A 21,413-nucleotide genomic window follows, 5' to 3' on the forward strand; every position below is an offset into this window, starting at 1 on the left:
ACATTTCTGTCACACGTAAGTATACACAAATATGCACGGGTCACTACTGAATACAGTCAGTGGACAAAGGATATTTCTGTTAAGCTTTTTGCTGCATGGTCTCTGGATCCTGGCAAAGAACCTCTCTCCATATTTCCCAGAAGGTAGGTAGGGGAGTGGGGGAGGGAAGAAATTAGTGAGCAGAGAAGCTGAAAGAAAATAGCACTCGCAATCTACTTTAGAAGCCTCTCTCCTTGGCTCTTCGACTACTGTGCTGTTGTCCAGGTAGCACAGCTCACAGTGCCAAACCAAATTCCAGTTCTGGCTTCCTGTTCTCTGGCTGCCTAGTTTCACGGAACGGTATGAGCAGTGTTTTATAGCCCGACCAACTCGATCCTACACAAAAAAAGTCAGAATAAAACTTAATTTGCAGGCAGGTTCTAGCAGGCCAGAGAAGCAAAATAAAACGCCAGGAGTCTGGTTATAGCAAAACATTAGTGCCATAATTTATACAAATGGTACTTTCCATAACAAACACTGGAACCATACCGCAACGTTACCTATTTATGCAAGCACAGAGTTAAAAATCCATGGGGTCCTGTACAAAATAAACATGATGATTCATAGGTTTTAACAATGTTTTAGATTCTTTGAAAATTTGGGGAGATGGCGTATTGGTATAGTCATTGGTCATACTTTTGAAGTTAACTTTGCAATAAGGCAACAAGCCCAAATCAGTATGCAAAGACCAAATACTCATTCAACAATGCCATTACAGCTTGCTCTCTCTGCTCATTTCCTTCCTGATAGGACTCTGGTATACTGCAGCTTCCATGCACGTTACCTTCATCATTTATTGTTTATGGCTTATTCCAACAAAAGATCTTCACCCTGCTCATACAAAACCTTCCTAGGTAGTGGATCATGCAACCTGTATTTGCTAAGCTCTTCCCCAAACATGCCCACACCCCACCATCACTCACGTGCTCAAGGTTCAAAGTGAATTTTGGAATTAAGGCACTTTGGCTCAAAACCAAGTTCAGGGTTGAATAGTGGCTGTTCAATCCAAGCATGGCCAGACCAGGTCATACAAGTTTCCTCCAGCTTACAAGAAAAAGGCAAACAAGGATTACATGCACAGTCAATCCACATTCTCTGTGTACTCTACTACAACAGTTTACACGATCCCAACTAATTCCCTTTAGCTGTAACAGTACCCAATCATGTACCAAAAATAATCCTTTTTTTAAGTCTGAGTGACCTCTTTCAGTCTGCTGATGAGAACAAACAGTCCTGATAATCTGTAACTTGATTACAAAATATGCTAAGTACAAGCATTGATACTTGAAAAAATCTTGAAGGAAAAGGAAAAATGAATGCAAATAACACCAATACATGAAACAGAATATATGCATTGAAATTCTTGAAGTCAGAAATTCAGGAGGAAGGAAGGAAATACACGTCACCTTTAAGTAATGATATTGCATATATGTATTTTTTTTATTATTATTTTATTTTTTTAATTACCGGTAGTGCTCAGGAACCAGGAGGATTAAGACCGTGCGTGTGCTGTAGTACTGTTCACAAGAGTTGCATAACACCTACTTTAGCACACACTGGGAACATGATCGAGTTAACCATCCTGCTTCTGCATATTAGCTACCTACTTTTACAGCTTAGATACATTTCCCTAACACTACATTAATAAGAAGTTTCTCTTTCCAAGAAGTTTGCTTTTTCTTAGAGGCATAGAGAAGAATAATACTGAGAAGAAAAACACCAGCATGCTTACCAAAAGTGATACTGCATGTCATAAACAAAGGGAATAGGAAACATGGGGTGGCCAGAGGATGCAATAAAAAGAGCAGCAGAAGCTGCAAAGAGAAAAATAAAGTGTGCCAAACAAGTTGAAGGAAGACTACGATTGGAATAAATTCACACAGGATAGTAAAACAAACATCAGGACAGGCCAGCAGGCATATCCTGCTAAAAGAAGCAGCAGAAAGAGCCCTACAGCAGAGGTAAGCCTTACCGAATGATCAAATCAGCTAGCTACACTACTGCTCAGCTCTTCAAGGGAGATGCCTTCTAATGGAACATGAACTCTCTACCAGAGCAATTTCTAGAGTAGGTTTTCTTTCCTTTTTTTTTTTTTTCTTTTTTTTCTTTCCCTATCTGGTTCATTCCTAGCATAGCAGAATATTTTGAAAAATCAGGAGTGAGAATTCCTGGATAATAAGACCAATTTTTATTAATTATTTGCCTCCTCCTCGACTAAAGTGCTGAAAATACACACTCTTCGATGCAATTAACGATATAATTTATTTCAGTTATCAGAAGTTCAAAAGCATTACAAGCTTTAACGCACTTGAAATATTTTCTCCATTTTTAAATCTCTAAGAGTGTACAAAGTATCAGCTAAGTACACTTTCCGAATTTATTCTAAATTGGTATTTAACTAAGGAGCCTGCTGTATTACTGAATTTTGGAAAGAGACATCTACGATAACACCAAACCAGCCGCATGCAAGGAACAATAATGATGTGAGAAGGAATTAGCAAGGATACAAACTGCAAGAACAAAATAACAAATTCTGGAAGATTTTCCAGCATTAATGGTCTTTCAGGATGCTATTCTTAATCTCTTCAGATATCCCCAAGGAAAGGACTGAGCAAGAGAAGTATGTAAACAAAACAATCAACCTAAAAGCTAAATCACCATACAGCTGTGGTTCCTTCCAACTTGGCAGTAAAATTTCCTCCTAACCCTAAAAAACGGGGTTAAAGGACAGAACATGTGACAAAGTGCAAGGAGACCTGGTCGGACCAGAGATAAACACTACGATGGGAGACACGCACCGCTATTCAGGAAAGCATGCTAAAAGGCAACATGACACATTGTGTTTTGTACATTTACAGTTTCATAACTGCTTTCAACAACAACAACAAAATGTTTCAGTTTATAGATTAATGCTGACCATAACTGAAAATTTGTTTCAAACAATTAATCAGCATATTAATTGCAAACCATGACATTACCCTCTTTGAGTTTGCACACACATCCTCAGACCACACACAGACCGACTTCACTGCTCAAGTCCCTCCAGCAACCACCTCCTGTAAGACACAGTACAGCTGCTAGGAATCACCACCTCTTCATTGCAAAACTGTTGAGCTATTTAAAAAAAATACAAAATAAAAAAAATCTGAGTTTACGCAGTACGTTATTAACACTATGGAAGTAATCATCATTCCAGCTTGTTCTAAGGACACTAAATAACCCAGTGGCTCCCTAACTCTTCAGACTCACATGCTCTCCAGTTCTGGAAATCTCCCTAGCTCAGTCTCAGATTTCCCTTATGCCCTTCAAGCTAAAGTGGAAGTCCTGAAGTGCAGCAGCAGGTTTGGGGATGAAACTGCAGTCTTTTGGAGAAAGTACTAGATGCTGGAGAAACTACTAGTATCTTAGAAGATTCTAACGTATCATTTTTACATTCAAACTTTAATGCACCTGCAAGGAAGTCATTCATACTCCATGTTATAGACATCCCACCCATACAACAGAGCAAGAAAGAAAAAGAAGGAGAAAAAAAAAAAGCATTGCATTGTTTTTGCTTTTTAGACCATAAGCTTTTTCAGCCAGAGTGCTTCACACAAGCTTGTCAAATACCTCAATGAAGAGAAGATTCAGCATGGGCTGAGATGTCTGGATACCAATGTAAACTATATGTTGAATATGCTGGTAAAGAAATTGTTTGTGCTCAGGAAAATTGAGTTGGGAAGTCCAAGACTGTTCAGAAGAAGAGTAAACCCTGGGCATGTGCAAAGTCTCTGCACAACTGAAGTTCTCTGCTGGAAGCTGCCATTGGTTTTGTAAAAGCACCAATGCCATGAATGTTCTTTTAATTCATTAAGCTCAAGACCTCTTCAGAGAGAGATGAGGAAACAGGACCATGTTTCTGGCACTCAGTAGCCCCATGCTTTACCAAGAAGGCATTTCCCTAACAGAATATTTATGTTCTTACATGTCTTATGTTGGCAAAGGAAGAAAAGAAACAACATCCTGGAGCTGGCAAGTGAAAAGCGGGAGAATCCAGGGGAAAATAAAAGTTCAGAAATTTGCAATAATCTTCAGCACTTTCTTTATAACAGAGGAGGAGGGGAAACATACAATTTGAAGCTTCAGAAGACAGCTGCATGAGTAGAACAATACACTAAGTGCTCCACTGCCTGCTATAAATAACCAAGCAATCACCAGTTATTAAACCGTAATGAGGAAGGCATGGAAAAGTGTCTCAAATAGGCCTCATTTTGCCTACTGTAGTTCTAGTCTCATCCATCAAATGTAAAACACATTTTCATCACTATCCCCAAACACTAAATGTTGTTTACTCAGTGAAAACGCTGTTTAAAATATCCTGCTTGTTACAACTTCTTCGCTGTAGCCTTTCTGCCAACTTTGCAGACCTCATTTCCTTTCCTATTCTCTCAATTCTAGTCACCTCTGTTCTTCTACCTGCTGTCTCGCAGTCACTATGGCATGAGTTTTGTATTTTACAGGAACTCTGCTGTACCAAAGATTTGCATTTATTTTTCATTTTAAGTGAATGCTTGATTCACTTCTCCATGTTTATTTCTATTTTAACTCACAACTTTTTTTCCCCCCTTAGAATATGTTCAACTGTGTAGTACTCTTAGCATCCAAATTGGACACAAAATATATATATATTTTTCATATTTAAGGTAAAAGTGAACACAGCAAGTAACACAAGGTTATTTTGGCCACTCATTTTTATTTGTTTTCCTATTTTCAGTTCTGAGAAGGGAGGGAAAAGAGGTTAGGTGTAGCTCACCCATTCCAGGCCAGGAAAGACAGAGTGCCATCTGATCTGGGAGACTCAAAGAATACCTTATGTGGCAGCCTGGGGCAACACAATTTCAGAATGAAATTACAGAATGTGAAACTTGTTTATCACAGTTGCTTACAACCCCACATCAGACAACAATATTAACCAGACTTCGAGGTACACAACAGGACAAAGACAAACAATGGCGATTTCAGAATGCCAAATAATGCAGAAAACTAAAAAGCATCTTATAAAAACAGTTTTTATCAATTCCCCACTGCGAAGACAAAATTCGTTCTGTATTGTGTGTGAGCAGCTTGGTAAGTTACAAAGTCTCGTGAAGACAAAACAATTACTCTTGATGACATTTACAGCCAATGAAAATACCCCTGTGTAGCAGACGCTTTCTCTCTAATAGAGGACAGATTGTAACTTAAACAGAAGGACGTGCTATGTGATCAACACAACAAGCTCTTATACAAGTTACTGCTCAACCTGCATGCTCATATGTGTGTCTTCACCTAACCCAAATGTCACAAAAATTTAGAAGGGTTTACAAAATGAAAAGGGAATGGTAGATCAGCAAGTAGAACAGAGACAAAAGGAGGCTCACTTTAAGTAGGCTAATAAAGCTGCTTGCACCACGCAATATTACACACCTCTCAGAAGTCTCACTTCTCAGCTTCAGGTGTAAAACAGGAAACTGGCTATTTCTCCTTACTCTTTAAGATTTTTTTAGTCTGCCTCCTAGATTGTTTTGACTGATTCAGTCCTTACTGACAAATTTCACACGAGTAAGAGTTAAGCGCCGATTTCATTAAAAACAATTAAACAAACCTAAAACCAAGTTGGCTCATTAAAAAAAAAGAAATTTTGCAAGTTTCAGCCTAGAGCAACTCTGTGGAAAAGTTATGAGCGCCTCTATTAATGCGTAGGTTGAAAACGCTGACGTGGTGTGATAGGGTAGTACACAACTGAAGGGTGTATTTACATGGCATGCTGCGATATTGTTCTCAAATACCTGAACTAGCGCCAACATTGAAATCAGTAGTAAGAACTTCACCAAAGTGGATCTCCTGAGAATCATCCTGAACTGAGAACTAAACCTCCGATTTCTGCCTTGAGTTTCCTTAACGCAGAACAGCATTGTGGTCACGTAGGGGGATGCACAAAGCATCCCAGTAACAGTCTAGTAGCAAAAGCACGAGATTCTACTCCGAGAGGACCTACGTCACTCCTCTGCTTAACCACTTCAGCTCTCTTTCTTGCCATGACTCTGAAAGAACAATCAGATCCCTACTCGTTGACACCAGTGCTAGGCAAAAAAAACAAAGTTCTTTTAGCCTCCCCCCTGCAAGACTGGATTTCCATTTACTGGAAGCTAGCGATGTTCTCCTAGCCTTGTCCCATTCTGACTTACCAGAGATGGCAAAATCATGGTGGAATATGTACTACAAACCAATAGATGACATTTCTTACCTTTTATTGTATAAGAAAGCTCCGGTAAGTTATGTATATCTTAACAGTTATTACCAAACAGCATCTTGGGCCTAGAAAGTGATGGCTGAAGAATTTCACTCTTAAAATATTGACTTGTACGCATTCCAAGTGCTTACTACTTGCAATTCGTCTCCTCTTTAGCAATTAAATAAAGTCATATTGACTTTTTTCCACCATAATTATTTTTCTTGACATACTAACACCTAATCCCTTTGCTCCTTAGTTTACTGGAACATCGAGTAGTAGTAACACAAACTGCTAGAGCTTCAAAGTTCGAAGTCAGTAAAGGAGCAGCTGCTTTATAAGTGAAAAGATTTCCATTTTACGGGACACAGATCAGCAGGAAACATCACCTTTATTCCAGAAGAAAGGCTAACGCCCAAACCACCTCAGGAGCTAGCCCAAACCACCTCACAACCTAAGAGCAGCACCCCTTCTGACGCTGCGAAACGAGCCTAAAATAGGGTTGCTCTCACAAAGGAGAGGGCAGACAGAGGACTTCCAGAAGTCCTCACAGAGGACTTCGGATGGGCTACAGGGGGTCAGTGGCAGCAGCACCTTGCTCAGTGCCACCCCCACAGCCCAAGGATGCGGGGAGGAGGCGGCAGCCCACCTTCCTCAGCCCAGCCTAGCCTGAAGGAAGATGGCACCCAGGGGAGCCCCTGCGTCCAAGAGGAGCCCCGCAGCCCACCAGGAGGCACCCAGAGGGGTGCAAGAGCCCCGTTCCCCGCCCGTAAGCCCCGCTGCCCCCTCGCAGCCGAGATGGCGGACACAGAGCACCCCCCTCTCGCCTCAGGGACTCGCCGCTCCCCCGGACGGGGAAGGCAGGGCACCGGGCTGCCCCGCCGCGCCGCCCCGCTCCTCACCCAGGTACTCGGGCCCCGGCAGCGAGAGCCGCTCAGGGCTCAGCATCCTCCCGCCGCCGCTCCCTGACGGCTTCCGCCCGTTTCCAAGGCTCCCGACGCTCAGGGCCCGGCGCTGCTCCTCCGCTGGCCCCGGCCGGGAACGAGCCCCGCCGCCGCCACCGTTCCGGGCCCCGCAGCGCTCGGCCGGGGGCGCCTGCCCCGCCTCGGCCCCCGCCCCAACGCCTGCAGCGGGGCCACGGCGGTCACCCTGCACCCGCCCGGCGCTCGGCACGGGCCTGGGGCTGCGGGCGAGGCTGGGAGGCCGTGAGCCGCCTCAGGGGAAGGGGCTCTGGGGGAAGACGTGACGGCCCGGCCTGCCCTGAGGAAGGGGCTGGGGGTGACATGGCGGCCTGGCTGTGAGGAGGGGGCTGTGGGTGATGGCCTGGGCGACTGGGGACTCCTCAGAGGGAGAAGGGCTGAAGAGCTAAAATGGCATGAGGAGGAACGCGTATAAAGTCATTCTGGTTAAATTTAGGTTGGAAAGCAGAAAGTGCCTAAGACCGGGGAGCTGCTGGAGGTTCTGGGCTACAGCTGTGGGGAAAAGATCCAAATTCGAAGGTAAATGGAAATAAGTTACTGAAGGACGTTGCGTAGCAACCTTGTTCCAGAGAGCAAGGCCTGAGCAGGGTGACCACGGAGGCCCCTTATAGTTACATTGGTCTGTCAGTACTGCTTCATGGCTCCCAGACTGTTTTGTGGCAGCCCTGGTTCTCCAGAGAGGAGGGAATGGGGAGTATCAGGCATTGCCTGTTACTCACAGGAAAGCAGAAAGTAACAGAAAAGTTCTGAGCCGCAGGGCACTCTCTACTTGTCTGGGAAGTTCTCCTGGGACACAGGACAGGCAGAGCTCATCGCATGGCAGGAAGCAGCTCTGCTGGGTGCTTTTTCCACAGAAGCTGATAGGGCTAAAATTTCCAAATGCTTTTGCAGTTTCTTGCATCAGCATTAGAAAACTCCCAGCCCAGGATGTAATCCCAGGAGTTCCAAAAGAAGAACTGGGAAGTGTTATGTTTTTAATGACAAATGCAAAAGAACAGAAATTAAATAAACCACTTACATGTGCATGCAACCTGCCTTTATTCCACAAAAGGAAAATGCTGTCGCTGTTGGAAACTCAACTAACTTCTACTCAAAGTACAGCCCCAGTTAAAAAGAGCAAATAGGATGTTATAGATAACCTATTTAAATTCCACATTCCCTCCATCACCCTCCCCCCCCACCCCCCCAGTTGCCTGGACCTTTCTGCTGTCTTTGTCTTGTTCTGTCTTTAAAAGAACATCTTAGATATAAATATTTGAAAGCTGAGTAGTGAGAATAATGTAGGAAACAGACTGAGACACCCCAGTATGACGAGCGATTGGATAAAAGATAAGACTGTCTTAAAGAGGATCATTAAACATATAAAATGACGATATTATTGAAAATTATTTTTGTTACAATGAAGTTCACTTTAAAATTCATGTGTCCAGTTTTGCAGTTTAAGCATTTAGTTCTGTGTATTTGAAGGCTATAAAATTAAAGAAGAGAGATTTTGATACCAGATAAAATCAGATTGTAGAATACATTGATGCAAGATATTTTTGGAGCCAAGAATTCAGCAGAATTTAGAAAGGAAGTAGACGTTTTTACTCAGAATGAGAAAATACGGGATTATGCTATTACATATAAAAACATACGGGGAAAAAAAAAGAGCACAATGACTGGAGGAACATGAACTATTGTACTTCATGGTGAAGCCAATTATCTGACTAACTGGGTTTTCGAAAACATTTTTCCTAACATGAGGTCTGTTCCATAACTGCTCACTTTAGGGTTTCAGGCACTTTGCAGTCAGGTATCTGGTTCTAGGCCACTGTTGGAGAGGAGACAGAATTTGGTAGACCCCCTGTGATCGTTAGGTTTAAGAACACAGTTCTTGTGCTTTTAAAACTAATGTCGAGATCTGTTTTCACAAGCAGTCCTTTACTGTCATCCAGGCAGTTCAACTGGTATTTAAAAGCCAAATCTAGAAGACTTTCCTCTCCTATATTCCCAGTCAGCTGTGCTGGTCAGAGCCTTCCACAGGTTGTTCACTGTTTCTTTTTTGTTCTTTAACCCATTTCTGTAAAACACTATTTCTCCTTGATCAGTTTTTGGAGCGCTCCTTTACAAGATGCTTTTAATGTCATTTTTTAACAACTACATTACAATATTTCTATTTTGTATTTTCTCTGGGATTTTTTTTTTTCTTCTTACAGTTTGGTCTCTATGGATTGGCCTGTGTTATTTCCCTTAAGCTAGCTCAGGGAATCCTTTTGGACACCGAGCCCATTTGTGGTTGTAATAATGATAAGTTTCAGTAGTACTGGCGCCTGACTGTTAATGACTCAAAGAAAAATATATGAAAACAAGACGTAATTTCTGGAGCCATTTATAAACTTCCCTGTTTACTATAATTTCTTTCTGGGCTTGCCAGAGCCAGGATTAGGTGATATAACTGATCAGCTGCAGCACTCACCTGTTCTCTCACGCTTGTGACCTGAAAAGGGAGAAATGCTGCCAGCCTGGCCATGGGTATTGCTTCCCCATATTCATCTTTGAACCCAAGACTATTGTGTTTTAATAAAAAGCTCTTTTAAATTGAGAAGGCTTTTCTGGATCAGTGGAAAACATATGCAAGTTTAATAGCTGCTCCAGGAAGAACAGCCCTCTAACAGGAGGTTCATGTTCTTTTGGACCCAGCTGGAAGAATGACAATGAAAAACAGTAGTTTTCTCTGTCAGCAACTCCTCGGTAGATAATCAGGGGTACAGGTCTCACGTTAGGACAAACATAGGGAGTAGACTGTCAGGGTTACCATCCGCCCTGGCAAACATGGTGATGCTTACATCTTTTAACTAAATGTGCTGAGTTTGTCTACCAGCATTTGGGAATCCAAATCAGTCTTTCAAGAAGATCAGTTGGACTACATTGATATATTTTGTGAACACCGCCTTTCAGATTTAAAGTGACCTTGATTTGATTTAGCTTAATTCACTTCAAAGTCTGGTTTTGGAAGGCTTTCAGAAGCCATACCTTTAGGTAAATAGGGGTAATTTACTGTTATAAGAGACCATGTGTTCACAAGTTTGAAAATAGTCAGTGGCATAATTTAAATTATATCATGAAAGAAAAGATCTCTATTAGGTTATGATGCATGGACTGGAAAACTCCTTCCTGCGTCAGTTCTACAAGAGTTTCTCATCAATTTAGCTTAAATCAGATTTCTCTTCTCCATTCCCACATACTTTGCACTCACTGTGTTAATTGTGTTGTTTAATCTTTGTTGTTTTTATGGTCACTCTTCTAAATGATACTATCAAAGTTCTTCTGATTTTTTTTTTATTAGCCAGAGTTCTGTGAGACAGCTCCTCATTCAGAGAGATTATTATGTAGAATAATAAACAGGACTAGATATCAAGCAACAAATTCCAGAGGAAATGCCTTGTTTTAAACAGACTGAGTCATTTTGTCTGGCTTCTATTAATTTTTCTTGGAATGAAATATTTTATTTGCTTAGAATTTTAACAGTTGTTGCTAAAGTATTTACAATAAAGCATAGTGGTATTGGAGGCAAAAATGTAACTTTTTTTTTTTTTCTTCAGGAAGCAGTTGGAAACTGTTGCTTTAAAGGTTATAACCACAACATACAAAGAACTAGGTTGTGGGGAGTCTTCAGTCCTGTTCCAGGTCCGACTTGTATTCATGTAAGCAAGTTTCACAAGAAACACTAGGAAACTGTCTCTAGGCTTTCTTGTTTATCTTTTGAGTGTCCAAAGCATTGTCCTATTTTAGAAGAGTTAGCTAAGAGCCTATACTGTGCAGGACTTTTGGGGATTTGGTGGTGCTTTGTATTTTTTGAGGTCTTCCATATATTTGCCAACTGAGCTTTACCTGGTACATGAGAAATAATAAAATTGCTGGTGGGATAACAAAACATGTTTCTCTGAAGACACCTGAAAAACAAATCACAGTGAGAGGAGAAAACACTGAGTGAAAACAGTTGTCAATTTTATTGATGATCTATTGTTTTAGGCACCATAGCAGAGAGAAGTTTTGAAGGGTGATCTGAAGGAATGGGGAATAAGATCTTCACATACTATTGTTTATGTAAATTATTGGAAATCTTGTAAATGAGATTAGGGTTCTATTATGCAAGACATTTGAAAAATAATTGGTGCTGCAGCTGGATGATTCATTTATGAGTCAGTTGCAAACTCATAAAAAAACTCCCAATTAATTTCTGATTTAATAATTATATGTATGAATTATGATCAAACTCTCCAAACACACGCACTAAAAATAAGATTATCTTAAATGAAAAGGTCAGCCAAAACCACAATGAAATTATGTGATGAAATCTGTATTTTCATATTGTTGATTCCTCAGGAGACATTTACAGAGAAAGATCCAGTACTCCCAGTGCTTATCCTGCTCTGAGCCTCCTCATGCTGAATGAACTGTGTATCTAGTTTACAGTCAGCACAGAGGTTTAGCACAACAATTAATGCTGTCACTGTTCCCTAGTAAGGTAGTATTAATACTAATTTACCTCTGCATGTAAAACCTAGGCAACCAGATGGGTTTTAGATTGATTTTAAGGCCGACAGATGTTAGAGAAATAAGATTCACAGTTTCTCACTCCTTACATCTGCCACAAAATGAAGTCTAGAAACAACATTGTGTTTTCCAGCTAGTGATAGGACATGATGACAGCAGCAGCTCCCTTAAATTGCCAGCATTTGTACCATTAAAAGGGCTTAAGTTTGATACGTGTACTTATACCTGGAATTCTTAAGTCGAGTATATACTTAACTGGTAAGGTGTCATAAGCATGCAGGAGACTACGCTGTGAACATAATTTATTTCTTCTTTACTAGTAGTTTACCTGCTAATCCTTAGTCTGGATCACTGAGATTTTGTCTTGTTCCTTGAACTGGTGGACAGAAGAAAGTAAGTAGAGATCTGATGTAATTTTGAGGTCTCTCTATGTTGATAAACTTTACATTCACCTATGTTGATAAACTTTATGTTCGCCTGAGGATTTAGGTTTAATCAAGTTGTGAGATCCTTATATTTTAAATGTAAGTTCTTAGAGAAAAGAATGTGAAACATTCTTCTACTTGTTGGTCATGAAAGTAGTTTTAAATTCTGGATTATCTGCTTATGAGAAGAGGGAATATTATTATGACAGGTTCTGTGACTTATGGAGGCTACATCTTCATTTTAAAATCAAGGGTAGCCGTAGGTGGTATGGTAGATTCCAGTCATGTATTATATGCATTGTCCAAGTTTTAGTTGTTTTCGAGCTTGGTGTTAGTAAGCAAATTTGGCTTTTTTTTTGGAAAAGCAAACTGCTGAAAGACTCCTTCAGTTTTTGTTCCCATTATCTCTTCAGGAAGGAAAGGACAACATCTTTAAAAATACTTAAGTGCCAAGCGAGTGACCCTTCTCTGCTGGAATGCCGCCCCACTAATGATGCAGAGAAGAAAAACAGCCATTTCTGGCAGAGTTTTCAGGATCTCTCATGCCAAACAAAAAAGAAACTCTAAAATGCCTGGTAAAAATAAATATCAGTATGAAATTCTGGCGTGGAAAACATTTCTGACAGCCAAGGCTTAGCTCATCCTGGGGGGTAACTCAAGAAGGCCTGCAATTTTCATTCTTCATTTCTGCTCATTGAATGTTCCTTGCAAACTTAAGCATCTAGACCATATCGTCTATTGGACCAGGTGTCTGCGTGATAAAATAAGTAAATGAAGCTGCGTGTGTGTGTGTTTACACGCACACAAGAGAAGGGACAGGTCTGTGTGGAAATGAGCTGTTGCTTTTTAGGCTGAAGTGAAGCAGTAACTCTGACAGCTGGACTGGACAGCTCTTATGGGAAAGGGACATAAATTCCTCTCTGCAGTACAGAGACTTAGCACATTCAAAATAGTCTGGAAGCAAGTAAGACAGAAGTCTTACAACATCTACAGAGAAGATCAAATGATGGAACAAGGAAAAAAATAGCAGAAGAAAGTGGAAATGATAGATTCATTAAAGTTGTGAAACCCTTGCAAAAGAATCCTTAGTTCTACTTTTTAGGTACATAAAAGAGAGCCCCAGTATTTATTAGGGCTATTGTGAGAGAGCACTGCAGAACATTGCAGCTATGCAAGAGCTGAAGTCAGTGTTCTTTTTAGTGAAAGCACACACTGGTATGCCAGTCATTCGCGCAGTAATATAAGATGACAAAGTGAAGAATGTTCTTTCCTTTCTGTTACATAATACTTGAGGTGTTTTCAGGAGTAACAGCTTTGTGGAGTCACCAAAAGCGAGATAGAGACCAGAAGATTATATAGTGGTTGGAGAATTTAGGAAGAGATATTGAGAAGCAATAGATGGGAGATAGAAAAGGTGGCATGCAAATCACTTACTGAGGGAGAAGATAAGCCAGAGGAGACTGAACCAGCAAATTAAGATACTAAGTTTTATCTGAGGAATGTATTTAAATTTTGCTTTTGATTTGCTGACTTTATTGTGCTTGTTTCTAAAACAGAAAAATAGATTGACCATTCTCCATTTGAAATTGATAACAACATGTAAGATAGAAACTCTCCTTAAGGCTCCAATTCTTTATGCGTTAAACTTTACACAGTGAAAGCAGAGTTGTTCCTTGAACACTCCTGAAGTTTAGGTATGCATCAGAGTTCCCCTCAAACTCTGTGACTGGTGTACATTTCTGGTATTTACTAATCATATTCGGTATGGTCTAAGTTATGTGTAAGAGAAACCTGCAGTCTCTGTGACACAATTTTCACTGTGCATCAAAAGCATACTTCTGTGCTTGCTAAAGTCCTTAAGTTTCCATCAACTTTGCTGACCTAGATTAAAGCATAAATGGAAATGCGATACACAACCCCCCATTATCTAGAATTGTCAGAATATTAATCTTGGGTGAATAGTATTAAAAATATAATGCTTAAGTATCCTAAAATCCTAAAATTGCGATGACATAGATGTAAGTATACATGGCTGGGAGGGAGATTGGACGTGTGTATATGTGTGGGCAGCTGATCTCAGACGTGGAGGGTGTGTACAACTCTAGGATCTTGCTCCCACCTGTGCCTTTATTCAGGTCTCACTTGGTGCTGGTAAGAAGCAATTAATTTGTTCCCTCATTCACATTTATCAAGAGCTAATATGAGAGAGGGAGAGGTGTTAAGAGGCGTCTCTGATTCAGCCACCTGATAGGAGAGCAGATGGTTGACATGTAGTATCTCTTATCAGAAAGGCTCAAGGGTTATATCTTGTGCATGCTGGCAGTACTTGCCTAACTCATCATGCCAGTAAAGTATTAGAACTGAATCATCTTCAAGAAAGAAAACACTCTTTATCTGTCTGTCTACATTTTTACATGTCACTCATCTCCATAGTGGCTGGGTTTCTGCAAACAAGAAAGGTTTGTGAGCTGAGGGAAAGATCTGTTTGTGTCTTTCACATCTATTCCCATGGCTCCTTGTTTCTCTTGCGGGCCCAATTCAGGTACTCTGTTTTTTTGAGGAAGGAAAACTCAGCCCATCAAAGCTATTCCTTGTACTGAGATGTAAGGTCACCTTTCTTTCTGATTGTGTGACTGAGTTCCACCACAAACCTTTTATTTAAACTTGGAATCTATTGATTACAAACCACATTAAGAGCCTGAAATCAAAGAAAAATACTGGTCCTCAGTTCTTTGGAAAATGCTTCTCTACGCATTCATGAATTAATTTAGGAGCCACAACTTGCTGCTTATCCACTTGAATGTGTTTGGAGACTAAAGGTGGTTAGGCTTCTGCCTTCAAACCGAATTCTTCTACTGCTAGCTTTTAAAAGATCATTTTCCTTTTATGCTCTTCCTTTTTCTCTTCTTTTTTTTTTTTCTGTGCCAGAGTCAAGATATTAAACTGTGCTCTTCCTAAGGCTAGGCCACAGGCTACCTTTGCAATGCAGACATTGTGCAAGGCCTGGGTAACTGCCATTTCACTGCGGGGAGGAGTCCAATCAGGAATAGAAGAGGGTGTATTTGCATTATTTTTACATAGAGGATGTAAAGGAACTGGCAAAAGAAAGAGCAGAACCAGCTTGCAGGACACCCAGGAAGAGCTACTATCTCAAACAAAACATGAAGAAAGGTTTGGTTTGTTTTTTTTTCTCCTGAGTTTGAGAGTCAGCTTGCTTACTTGGGGCTTTTTGAACCCCTCCATCAAGTGTCAATAGATAAATAAATAAAAGGGTTTTCAGATGAATCTGCACTTGGGTCATTAAATTACGTAGTGACTTTTGCAGGATTCTTTGTATCTCAGCTTCTGCGTGTAGCCATTTAATGTAACATTTAGTTTTGCTGTTCTGCACCATAAAGCAGAATTAATAGTCTGTTAGATGGTCACAAATTTCCCCCAAATAAACTGGAATTTGACTGTTTAGAAGGCAGCAAATAAACAAAAGGCTGAGAACATGAAGTTGCGCATAAGCTCTGACTTGTTAACCTGAATTTTGTTTTGTTGCAAATGAAAACAACTGCGGTAACACTGAAGAAGACTACATGTGGATGACTGTTGTCTTCAGAGTAAGTGGCTTCAACTTGAAAAACAGCATAAAGGACAGCACTGACAGGACTTGAATGTTTATGACATCTAAAAGGACATCTGGGTTCAAAGTAGTGGTGCCATTGCTAGAAAAATTCAGGAAAGCAGGAAAGGCAACAAGGGAAAAAGTGATAGCATAGCATAAAGTATAAATCAATGCTAACATTTCATTTAATGTATTTAACACAGAGACCATCATTTACAAACTAGGTCACCAGCTGTGAAAGCTGCAGGCCCCTCAGCTCTTTGGAAAATCAAACTGTTTCTTTATATGTACAACAGTGAATTCTGAGGCCCAACTGCATATCTGCATCTTCCTCCATATGGGTAAAATCCTCGTTTTTATCTTACTGGGCATTCCAAGCTACAACCTCTTTGGTTCACTAGTGACACTGAAGAGGGAACTGGTATGGGTAATGTAGCAGTAGAATAATGATAGCAATTAAAAGGGCCATTGGAAAATCCCAGTCTGACGGCACTGAACCTGTCATTTTATCTTGAATGTGGAGCTCAGTAGGGAAAAACTTGTTATTTTCCTGGATTTTCTGTTTAGTTAAGGAAGCCCACTTGTAAAGCAGAATTTGATCAACCAAAATACAGACTTTGTATTGATCATCCCAGTTAGAATTTTGTGAGTTACGTCCATTGTGGAACTGGAGGTTTGGAAGAGGTGCCAAAAGACCACCTAGCCCAACCTGTACAACATGAAGATTAATTATATCAAGGCCACCACTAACAAGTTTATCAAATTTTGTTCTTAAAAAATTCCAGTGGAATTGATTCCACAGTGCCCCTAGACAGTCAGCTCCAGTGTTTAAAAAAATGCTTAGTTGGAATGCTGATAGCAAAATCTTTTAAGTATTTCTTCTCACAAATCAAGTTGACTCTTTCATGCCTTTCTACTGGAGCCATAGAGAATAGCTGATCACCATCTCTATAGAGAGCTTTTATGTATCAGAAAGCTGCATCTACTTGGAGCTTTTATTTTCTTGACTAGGCTAATCTAATTCCTTCAGCTTTTTCTCGTAGGGTTTGTTTTATAAACTTCTTGTTCTTGTTGTTATTTTCTTGTTTCTCTTCAGCTGTGTTTGTATTTCTAAGGTGTTCAGCTAAGATGAGACACAGTGTGCTACTTGGGGCTTCAGTACCATGTGAAGTTTAGAAATCAAACAAATTGTCTTCCTTGTGACACACCTTTTAATGCATTCCAGAATGAAATGCATTTTTTGGCAGTGGCACCGCACTGTTGATTTATACTGTTTGTTATACGTGTAACCCTAAGATGTGTTTTTGCTGTATTTCTGACTTGTCAGGAATTCACAATGTTTACTGATGTCTGTTTCTGAAGAATAATATTTTACATTTCTCGTTACTGTTTTTTTCCTTGTTGATTTTTGGGCAATCTGTCCAATTTGTCAACAGCATTTGGGGTATCTGATCTCACCCTTCCTAGTGTTTGTGTCCCCTGCTGTTGTTTTGAGATTATCAGGGTTTGTTTAGTACAGATATTCAAGCATAAATATTGTGTTACCTAAACTGTCTCTGAACATACGAAGCAAAACAGGGATTAGGACAGACTCTGAGAGGTACCAGCTGACATGCCTTTGCATTTTGATAAATAACCACAGATGACCACTGTGGTTTTCTTCTATCAGATGCCTACACGCCTTCCACTAGTTGTCTTTAAAATACAATTCTGTGAAAATGTCCTGTGAGACAGTGTCAAAAGTCATACAAGATTGATTCTGTCCATTGTCTTCTGTTTACCCAGTGAGCTTAACATTACTTAAAAAAGGAAGGCTAGCATTTTGCTCCTATTAAATTAATTCATACAATCTTAAATATTTAAAACACGATTGCTCCAAACCTTTGTGAACATACGAATTAAACTATCTGGTCTGTCGTTCTCTTCTAGGAAACTTGAGGTATGGAGAAGCATCTTCCCAAGGAAGGGCCATGTGTATGCTTTAAAAGTACTTTGACTGGTAAGAACAAAACCGCCCATCTCATTTTTATTTTTATATTTTTGTACTTATTTTTAAGACCTTTATGGTTTAAAAATAGCTAAAGTGCATTTTCTTTAGTAATCCTACCTGGTTCTAGATCCTTTCCTTTTTCCTTTTCCAGTGATACCGTGTCCTTGGTTTTCTGGACGGAGTTGCTACAAATGATGCTAAATTTTAATATTATTTCATTGTAGTTATTTTCTCTCATTGGGTTGGTTTATTTCTTTAATACATTTATTATTTGCGGGAAAATTGTGTCATGAAATGGTTGTTATGATGATAATTTCCCTGTTCCCTTTATAATGCCTGCTTTATTTGACTAAGTATATTGTCATATCAATCATTAATTATATTTTAATTACTTCTTTCCCATTTTCATTACAATACTTGTGTTATATGTCACTTATCAATGATCTATAAATTATTACAAGTTACATAATGTTCTTCCCTCACAGCTGTGGGTAAAAACAAATACCTATCTTGTGCATGCATTGAAATGCCTTCTGGTATCTACGTAGTCTTTCTTCAAGTTATTTGGTTTGAGAGAGGCAAGTTCTAAGCATATGGTTCAATTTTAACAGCATTATTTAACAGCCTTTCTACTGTTTTTTCACCAAAAATGTCTGTTTTGCGCTACATCAGTCCACTTCACAATTATTCCCCAAAGGTCCCACGTGGAATCAGGGCTATATTCAGTCAGTGTTGTATCATCAGGTAGGTAACTGAGAGGGTTAGAAGATAAATTTCCATCCTCTCTACTGCAGCAGATCTAGGAAGTTGTTATGAAAAGCAGAATAATACTATGCGCTTCTCTATCATTTCACCTTGGGATTTCAATATGATTTATAAGTCAGAGATATAATTATAGGGAATTTGAGCACGGAGAGGAAAGTGATTTGCCAGAACACAGGCACGAGTTGCAGAGGACTGGTAAACACACTTCAACAAACACAAGTGGGTAAAAACGTTTGTTCCCTGAGGAGAGAAGGACTGAAGAGATAACAAGTGAATTTATTTGTGTTTATGACACCATTTTTTCAAGAGGCTTTTGTTTCAAACACAGGAAAACACTCCTCTAGATTGCTGGAAGACTGTTTCATGGCTTAAGTATGTAGTTATCAGGAAGTTCTGGGCCCTGTGTTTGTGCATTATCACGTGCAGTACTTCAGCATCTAAACTCCTTGCAAGCTTCTGTGAGCCTGAAGTGAGCAGGGCTTCTCTGATTTACAGTACCCCAGGATCTAGCCTCAACAGAGAATATAAATTTACATGAATTGTGGCTGTGTTGCCCTGTATTTTTAGGGGGTGCAATAATGTGAGGGTTTGGCATGCTAGCCAGCCAGCCAGCCCCCTGTCAGAGCGATGTTAATGTTTTCTCGCCTTTAACTTCAGCCCCCTGTCCCTAACTCTCCCACTTCAATCATCTCCGAGCTTATTTTCTTACAATAACTGCTTTTTCTTTTTGCGCCTCAGTCTGTCACCGTTTCCAAGTCAATGTTAGCATAGTGAGGCTTTTCAATCGCTCCACCTCAATTAGTCCCTCTTGGCTACCTTTTTTGTTGTTACTGGTTGGCAACTTTGTGCACTTTGTCTATCAAAGGCGCAGGACTCAGAGCCATAGTCGAGGTGCTATTGCACGCATGCTGCGTAGAGCGGATCTATTCCCATCCTGAAGCAGCAATTCAGCATATAAAACAAATAGACTGTTGTGCGGGTATTTTTTCCAATCCGGGGCCCATATATTGTAAATTTATGCTTGGTTTGCTTCTTCTGGTGTTCCTGTTCTTGGGAGTTCTCCTCAGTGAAGCTGTTTCGGATTGTTTTTTTCTTTAGATTTCTTTTTTCTCTCAGTTCGTCAAGAATCAGCCCCTGGTTTAATTTTCTTTTGACATGTTTAATAATATCCTCTGTCTTCACTATTTTACACTTAATTAATAGGAATGGCAGAATTGTCTCAGTCACATGCTGTGCTGTTTACTTGCTCTTGTGGTTCTTTAAAGGGGAGGAATAATTGCAGCTTCCTCTGGATTCATCTGCGTGAAGGCTTTAAATAAGACCATTGCTAACTCCGGCCCTTTGGTGTCAATTTGACGAAATTCCCATCTTCCCCTGTGGTCCAGGGTTTGGGCTATCTGAATCAGCTTGCCATCCAAAGTAATACTTTGGAATCAGCCGAGATTAATTACATAACAAAACTTTCTTGCATTGCCAACCCCGCGTATTAAGATGTCAAGTCATGCCACAGAGGATCATAAAACTTGTTTTAACAATGACATCCAGTGAAAGCCTGTCTGCTTTTAAACGCAACGCAGAAACCAGAAGGCACGTAAGACGAGCGTCCAAGTGTTAATTTCTACTCCTACAGGCTTCGACCCTGGCTCCCTTTTCTTTATTTAGGGTAGCAGAGATTCCTACATCATCGGCTGTCTCCGGGCTTTAAAAAATCATCAAATATGAGAACACTTGATATGAATGGAGGGGAGAATTTCTCCCTCAGAGCAGGGAGCTGGGGAAGGGGACGCTCAGAGGCGTTCGGTTTGCAAAGGGGCTGGGACGGGGCGCCGGGGCTCTGCCTTGGCTGCACCGGGCGCAACTCGGGCAGCGAGCGCGGCGCCCGGGGGGAGCTCTCCGCCGCCGGAGGGAGCCCGGAGCCCCGGGGCCGCTTTGGGGAGCCCGCAGAGGGACGAGCCCGAGGGTCCCGTGGCGGTGCCGACCCCAGGGGGCTGGCGAGGGGCCGGGGTCTCGGCGCGGAGCCGCCTCCGCCGCGCGGAAAGTTTGCGAAGCGGCCGGGCGCTGGGGGGAGCGGGGCGGGGGCTGCCCCGGCGGGGCTCCTCCTCCGGGGCCGGGCCTGGGCCGGGCGGAGCGGGGAGCGGGGAGCGAGCCCCCAGCCCCGGAGCCGCCGCGGCTGCCGAGGGAGCGAGCGGCGGCGGGGCGCGGGGCGCGGGCCGGGGCTGCAGCGCGCGGGAGGAGCCCGGGAGGGGGCTGCGGGGCCGGGGCGCTGCCACCATGAGGCGGCGCGGCGGGGGCTGCCTCTCGCCCGCGCCTCCGCGGCTCCCGCCGCTGCTGCTGCCGCTGCTGCTGGGAGCGCTGCTCCGCGCCAGAGGTAAGCGGCTGCCGCGGCGCCCTCTGCCCCCGGGGGGGGCCCCGGTGCCGGCCGGGAGCCGCTCACCTGCCCGCGCCCGCCCGCCGGGGAGCGCTGCCCCGGCCCGCCGCCGGAGGGGTCCCGCTCCGGGTCCCGCTCCCGGTCGCGGTCCGGGGCAGGCCGGGAGGCGGCCGGTCCCCGGCGCCCACGCGGCCGCTGCCCCCCGCGGGAGCTGGGCGGCGGGCTGGGGCTTTGTTCCCGCGGGGCCGGCGGGGCGGGCGCGCAGGTTGCCTCCGAGCCTGCCGTGCCCGGCGTGTCGGGACAGCCGCCGCTCCGCAGCAGGAATGCAGCCGCGGGCCCCTTAAAGGCGCAGCCCGGCTCCGCCGCGGCCCCCCCCCCGGGCTACCTGCCCCGGCCGGCACCGGGGGGCCGCCGCCCGCAGCGCTCCCGAAAATAGCGGCGCCGGGG

General features: G+C 42.3%; 2 protein-coding genes across 8 annotated transcripts in view; one reads left to right on the plus strand and one right to left on the minus strand.

The window, feature by feature from the left end:
- C5H11orf49 (chromosome 5 C11orf49 homolog) overlaps positions 1–7,383 on the minus strand; it is a 79,572-nt gene extending 72,189 nt beyond the window's left edge. The window contains exon 1 of one of the 2 annotated variants that reach the window (XM_040560070.1): positions 7,192–7,383. In XM_040560070.1, the coding sequence (XP_040416004.1) occupies positions 7,192–7,237 (46 nt within the window). In that variant the 5' untranslated portion in view covers positions 7,238–7,383. Of the gene's footprint in view, positions 1–3,017; positions 3,143–7,191 lie in introns of those variants that run through there. The other variant, XM_040560071.1, reaches the window with a different exon arrangement.
- Positions 7,384–7,484: 101 nt separating this feature from the next.
- The window catches only part of LRP4 (LDL receptor related protein 4), an 89,273-nt gene continuing 75,344 nt past the window's right edge, over positions 7,485–21,413 (plus strand). For 2 of the 6 annotated variants that reach the window (XM_040560034.1, XM_040560035.1), the window contains exon 1: positions 20,803–20,966. In XM_040560034.1, the coding sequence (XP_040415968.1) occupies positions 20,870–20,966 (97 nt within the window). In that variant the 5' untranslated portion in view covers positions 20,803–20,869. Of the gene's footprint in view, positions 7,605–7,705; positions 7,789–10,853; positions 10,956–17,772; positions 17,843–20,801; positions 20,967–21,413 lie in introns of those variants that run through there. The other 4 variants (XM_040560036.1, XM_040560037.1, XM_040560038.1 and 1 more) reach the window with 4 other exon arrangements.

This window comes from Cygnus olor, chromosome 5 (genome assembly GCF_009769625.2).
Source record: "Cygnus olor isolate bCygOlo1 chromosome 5, bCygOlo1.pri.v2, whole genome shotgun sequence".
NCBI lineage: Eukaryota > Metazoa > Chordata > Aves > Anseriformes > Anatidae > Cygnus > Cygnus olor.